Genomic DNA, 6,882 nt, shown 5'->3' with positions numbered 1-6,882 from the left:
TGGGACAGAGGGAGTAGCTTATTGATGTCATGACCTTATGGTGTCTTTGCTCACCCTACCTATATTTCTCCAGTATATCTTAGTGTTTTTATAGTAAACTTAATTAGGCTATCTTTAGCAACTTACTCATTGAGTATTTAAATTTCACTCTGCGAACAATATAGTCGACAATGTAAAATAGTGTTTCAGGTGATCATATGTGTGAATTGTTGGACACGGTCTTAAAGACATAAATGCTGATATTTAAAAAATGACTAATCTCAAGCGTGTAATTGCATTCTATTTCGGGAACGCTGGAGTACTTGACTACTACACCTTCAGGCTTCAGTACAATCCAAGCCGCAATACAACCCAGGCCCACGTGTCGGTGAAAGTTAATCAAATTTGGCATGTTCACCCAGCTAGGCAGAAAAGTTGTTTCGCAACCACGTGCTCTCTCTTAAATTTATCTCCCCAGACAGACAATGTGGTCCACATGTATCAAAACTCAACTGGCGCATCTTTTCTCTATTTACCCAATCCTTATCTACATGGCTGCTACCTGCAAAATTATCTAAGCCAAGTAATTATCCATATGATTATGTGAAAACCTATAATTTTATAAGAGATCTAAGGGCCCCATGATAATCTGAGTTCAATACTAATTTGTCTGAATTTGTTTAAAGTCACAAGGTTTTTTTTTGAACAGAAGTAGCTCATAGTAGGACGAGATGGGAAATAGGGAAAAATTAGTATCGGTTTGTAACTGTTATCTCGAAATATTGGTAGGCTTGTGAAATTGACGCTACCATGTTCGAACGATAAATCAACATCAAGTTGTGCACTCATACAACACATTAGTAGCTTTTCAGTGACAAATTCAGACGGCTCATAAGATTTAATTATATCTTTTCCAAAGTTGCAAGCCTTCTATTATGAACCCGCATCAGTTCCATTTACAATGTTCAGATTAATAGTTACAGGTCAGTGGCAACCTATTTACCTAAAAATTCTATCTAGGAAAACTGTGGCTCGCTCTTATCTAGCAAGAATGCCCCCACAAAATAAGTTTATATTACACTCAAATGCACCCCCATTACTAACTAGCTACCACCCTACAAATATCAAGAGTATCATATTGAAGGTCCTATCCCCTTGCTCTTGTCTTGAACATGAAACATCAATCTACTTTAGTTACCATAGTATGTGTTTTGCAGTTAGAAGAATTATCCTCTTGATTGTGATCGGCACATGCACTCTTCAGAATGGTAAACTCGATCTGATGACGTATGTACATTTATACAGGAGTTATAGAATCTTCTCTGTTATAATTATTGCGGATTGATAACCTGCAAAATATTATAAAGGCCCATAAACATCCCTAGCAAAAAAGAAAAATAAGTTGAACCAGTCACAGACACTGATGCACACTACAACTAAGCTTTTAGATAATATGATATCATGACACAGCAAAATTGGTAACTTTTACTCCTATGTCCCTAGTCCCTTTTAAAGTGTCACTATAGTATTTTTGCCGGTCAAATTTCCTTAAGTTTGACTAGGTTTATAGAAAATATTAACAATATTATCTCCACATAAGTTTATTATAAAAATAGATTCAATGATCTATCTAATAATATTAATTATGTACCATAAATATTAATATTTTCTTGTATATGTTTGGTCAAAGTTGAGTACATTTGACTTCTTCGAAAGTGAGAGGGACGGAGGGAATATGTCATATCTGATAGTTAGGCATTTGACAAGTTACTGGATTTGAATATAGTCAAAGCTCAGAACAGTGCATTGCTATGCCGCATTGTTTATATATGATGAATACCTAAATTTGGGGAAAATGACGACTCACCTACAGTAATTGTATCTGTCCAATGAAAACTGTACTAGCTTCAACTAGCTAAGCATTGTCTTACCACAAGTCCTCATAAGCACAAAAAACAGACATACAGCGAACCAAACATTCAAGCTAATGTCCATTAAAAATGGATAGCTTAGGGTACTTCAAGAACTAAAAATGCACGACACTACAAAACTGGAGAGCTACAAAACAAATGGAGGGAAAAAAAGACGATGGTAGTAAAAGGTACATAGATGAGAAAATGACTCACCTTTATTTGAAATGCAGCAAGAAGTTCTGGTACTGTTTTGATCTACACCTCTAACCACCAATGGAAGGTTTTGCCTTGTGCCGTTGCATGGCGTTTTTACGAAGCAAAGGGTTTTCTATTGAAAAAACAATCAAGCTACCATCCTTGGTTCCCGCCAAGAAGCACTCCTCAGGAGTCACAACTAAGGAAGTTATTGTTTTCCCAGCTCCCTCGTACCTCCAAACAACATCAAGAGAATGCATGGAGCGGAGAACAATTTGACCATGATCACCAGCACATACCATAAACTCTCCACAGCAACTTAGCTCCATGCAATTGAGACGACAATTGGATTCCGAAGAAGCAATATGCTTTCCATTTATGGAATACATATGCAAAGAAAGGTCACTATCAGAGTATATCACTAACCTGCCATGCTGTGATGTTACCATTTTTGACAAACCAGCACCTGACGGATGTCGAATCGATCGAACATATGTCCCCTCACGCAGTGTATGGAACATACAAGTCCCGTCCTTTGACCCACTGATAACAATGTCTAATTCCGTGCTGACAAATAAGCATGTGATAATATCATCATGGCCACATAAGATATGGCAAGGGCTTTCAATGATGACATGATCCTTAGTTGATAGATCGTAATTTGCATTCCTATATCTTTTGTCATTTGATCTCCCTTGAAATGCATACCAGATCATAACAGTTGTGTCATAGCTTCCCGTTGCAATCACACTTCCGTCAGATGAAACTGCACAAAATTATGTTGCCAGATATAGTAATACTGACTAAGCAACATTATAATATCTAAGCAATGTTGACTAAGAGGCTACAGTTATTGTAGAGAATTCTAGTACTAGATGCAAGTATGATTTAATTCACAAGTTTAGAATTTTTGTTCAGTATACTTAGTTTGCATGCCATATTTGTAATGTATCCTCATAATACAATGGATGCAAGTGGGTACTCTAGTATTTTATGGGTCAACTAACTAATGATGGTCAAATACCATTCTAGTTCATTTGAGAGTTTTTGGGTTGACTCAATGACCCAAAGCAATTAGAACACTTGCATCCTTACATAATGCTGCACATTGAAGCATTGGTAAATCCTAGCACAAAACGATACTATGTCAACGACTGCTTAAATCTGGAGCTTATAGGAGTTTAATGAAGAAATGTTACCTGCCACACAACTAACTACATCTTTATGCTGCCGGATGCTCTGCACAATTTTTCCATCACTTAGAGATATGATCTGGAAACTATTCTCCCAATTACCACACAAAATTAAGTAATTGTCACCACGAATTTGAACAGTTGCTAAGCATTGTCTTCCAAACTCAACATTTTCAGCCAAAGAAGTGCCAATTTTCCTCGGAGAAATAACATCAGAACCAATTCCGAAGAAAGGTTCCTGCAAGAAAAGAATAAAAAGTGAAAGAAAGTAAATGAAACAAAGCAATACCATCTTAGAGACATTTATAAATAGAATGATACCAGTGATCCAGAAAATGTGAAGTTTCCACCAGACTGCAACTGTGTTGTTAGCCAAAGCTTTACAGAGAGTATGAGCCCCTCATTCATCATGACAACGTTTGAGTCCAACAAACCAATGAATAATACAGATAAAGGGGTGACTATGGTCGGGACAACAGAAGTCACTGTTATCGATTGTGGCGCAAAATATAGTGGATGCACAATTGGTATAGGAGGACCTCTCCTTGGGTGTTTCTTCCGAAAAATTTGAATTGGTGTTTGTCCAAAATTTGCAATTTGGTCCTCAATAGCGGACTTTTGTAACATATCATCCATGTTCTCCAAATCAACGGCACCCTCATATGTCAGATAATAAAATATGTTTGCTGCCTGTTCCAAATAATAGATACAGATTTAGCAAGGTTAAGTTTGAGCACAGAGAACCCACTGACCCATGGGAGTTTTTAACAAAATATGATATACGTACCTCAACTGCAGGCTTGCCTCGCTGCTTGTAACCAAATATGAGATCAATCCAATGATGTAGATTAGAGCTTACATATTCACTTTCAAGGGCTTCTCGACTGATATGAATAAATTCTTCTGGGGAACCCTGAATGCGTCACACAAAAATTAAACAATGAGACATGTTTCCTTTGGATGATAAGATACAAGGGCTGCTGACCATGGTAAGTGCAAGGCCAAACTTTTGTATCTTCGGATCATAGAATCTTCTTGAATAATTTTCCATATCATGTATTTCTACAACTTTTACAATTATATAATATTGTGATAAAATATTAGTACCCTGGTAGTTGTTGAATACTGAGATTTAACCATGTTTAAGTTGAACGTATCCAATGCAAACATAAAATCTTCCACTAGCAAATTAAACAGATAAGATACAATACAAGGCATAAGATGCAATGTTATTATCGGTGATTATTTAAACATTTTGTAAAAACGGAGGACGTGACACAGTAGGATGCATAATGTTATCTGATTTGATGCAGAATAACATTTTATACATTCGTAGTCCATATGAAATATCATGCAAAATCAGTGCACGTCAAGAAAAGTTCATTATTTAAAATTCTTTTCAAAATATAGTTCTTACAGCTGAATGGATGTAGCTATATGAAGACATCACTAAAGAACTATAAGGAACAAAAACTGAATAATTTTGCGTTAGCAGAGTATGAATAAAGCTATAGCACTGTTCAGTATTGGATTGTTCCATGAACTAGTGCCGACTAAATATAAAAAAACAACCTGCAGGGATAAGACCGCCTCCGCAATATTATATTAAGAAGAAGACCTCATGCAGGTCGAAAAAAACCCCTCTGAATCCCTGACACCCATACACAATGGCACCGTACGCGGTACGCCAGGTGAGAACGAATGCAACCCGGGCCGGGGCCAGACCTTATTCACGTGCTTTGGCATAGGACAGATGAGGGGATTTTTTTAAAACCCCAGCCTAAAATTTGCTCCCACAAGGAGTTGAACTCAGAACTTGAGGAGTGCTACTCAAAACACCTAACCAACTCAGCTAGAGATCCTTTCGCAGGTTGACTAAATATTATCAGTATTATTCAGAAAAATATTAATACTAACACAAACAAAATAATGGATTACCTTTGCCCATGGAGGGAGACCAACATCACCTAATGGTTCACCATCCTGCTTTATGCCAAGGTGATATGAATTTGAATTCTCAAGAAACTCAGGCATGTAAAAGAATTCAGGTATAAGCTCTTTGACATCACTTGTATTTGATAGGCAGTTGCTGTATGTGCTTTCAATGCTCTGAAATAGACGATCTGCATGGTCAAACTTACCACCCTGTAAGCAACATGTAAAACAACATATCAGCTGGTGTTTTTGGAACTCCCATGACAAAAACAAACATGTCATTATAAAAAAAATCAAATTTCAAATCTTGCTCTATGTTCTATAAGAAAAAAAAAGCTAGTAAACATTTAAGACAAAAGCAAAAAGAACAAATGAAGGCAGGACACGGAGACAAGAATAAGAAAGAACCTGAAGATTGCGGTGCAGCGCAGTAAAAGGCTCAAGCCTTAGAAGGTAATAAAGAACAATTCCCATGCTAGAGTAGTGGGATCCATAGTAAAAACTGCCGAAAAAAAAGAAAAACAGAAAGAATTGCTTAATGGGTATTTAGGGTAAGATGATGCACACGAAAAATGTTTGAGAGAATATAATGAAAGAAAGATCAAACCTTGGTATATCCGGATCAACAAAATTAAGATATCTATCTTCAAAAGCCTGCATATTACATATAGTTTATTCAAAATTATCAGAAAGTGCATTAACCAGAAGTGAAAAGTCCATAGGAACTGATCCTACCTTAAAGCGCTTTGCATCCAAGGCACCTACTGGTTTTGAAAGGTCCCTGAATGTAGATGATTTGTTAAAATCAAGCTTTTCTGAAGAGTAGTCAGCCAATATCCAAGGAAATATAGGATATTGAGTTAAATCGTTGTAAGATCGTCCAGCAAGAGTGTTGAGAATCATAAGGTACTCAAAGTTGCTTATTTCTCTTCTTCTCCAACTTTCCCTAGCACTCTCAGACATTTCAAGGGCAACCTTTCTGTCAACAAAGGAAATTAAACTATTCTTGTCTCTGGTTGTTCCTTTGGGGAACAAAGCATCATTCCTCAGGGAAACTAAAAGAGACCCAACACTTTTAGCATCATTTTGGGATGAAAAGTTAAGAAATACTGGTGCGTTTGCATCATCAAAGAATATCTCTGTGGCAGTATATTGTAGTAGGTACCGTGTCCAATGAACTGCTTTTATCTGTCAACAAGGAAAAAATAGTCAAATTTGTGACTAGCCCATAGAGTCAACACAAGGTCGCACAAACTCTCAAATAGAAAAAAGCAGACATACCCTAGTTATTTTCCACCTTCTATGGTGTTTGATTTTACCAGATTGATTTTTAATTTGAGTGTCGCTAGATTCAGCAGCATTGCCTCGTCCTCCATCAAGATTGCCCTTCAGTTTTTCCACACCTCCCATCTCATTCTTGGAGTCTGAATCTTTTTTATCATGAAATCTGTCGAAAACAGATGATCCCCCAGTCCCTTCAACTAGAAATTCAAAAGAAAAATGTAGGGCATTTCGTGTGATAGTCAATTGCCCAGCTAGTTTTCTTTTGGGGGTTACAAGAACACAGTGAACTGATGATAGCACCTGGGAAATGAGAAAGAAATAAAGATATTGAGTGGGGAAGAAGAACAAATACCCATACAGCCATTCTGCAACTACATAATGGA

The 6,882-nt window shown here is 36.9% G+C and overlaps 1 protein-coding gene across 4 annotated transcripts in view; it reads right to left on the bottom strand.

Moving 5' to 3' along the window:
• Positions 1–858: 858 nt before the first annotated feature.
• Positions 859–6,882, bottom strand: part of LOC100382952 (uncharacterized) — a 55,061-nt gene continuing 49,037 nt past the window's right edge. For 3 of the 4 annotated variants that reach the window (XM_023302219.2, XM_023302220.2, XM_023302221.2), the window contains 10 exons: positions 6,497–6,799; positions 5,951–6,403; positions 5,823–5,869; positions 5,624–5,717; positions 5,219–5,425; positions 4,068–4,193; positions 3,602–3,970; positions 3,287–3,518; positions 2,106–2,853; positions 859–1,328 (listed from right to left, as the gene is read on the bottom strand). In XM_023302219.2, the coding sequence (XP_023157987.1) occupies positions 2,156–2,853; positions 3,287–3,518; positions 3,602–3,970; positions 4,068–4,193; positions 5,219–5,425; positions 5,624–5,717; positions 5,823–5,869; positions 5,951–6,403; positions 6,497–6,799 (2,529 nt within the window). In that variant the 3' untranslated portion in view covers positions 859–1,328; positions 2,106–2,155. 4 annotated transcript variants of the gene reach the window in all.

Source organism: Zea mays, chromosome 4 (assembly GCF_902167145.1).
Source record: "Zea mays cultivar B73 chromosome 4, Zm-B73-REFERENCE-NAM-5.0, whole genome shotgun sequence".
Taxonomy (NCBI): Eukaryota; Viridiplantae; Streptophyta; class Magnoliopsida; order Poales; family Poaceae; genus Zea; species Zea mays.
This window is presented reverse-complemented; position numbering and strand designations above follow the sequence as displayed.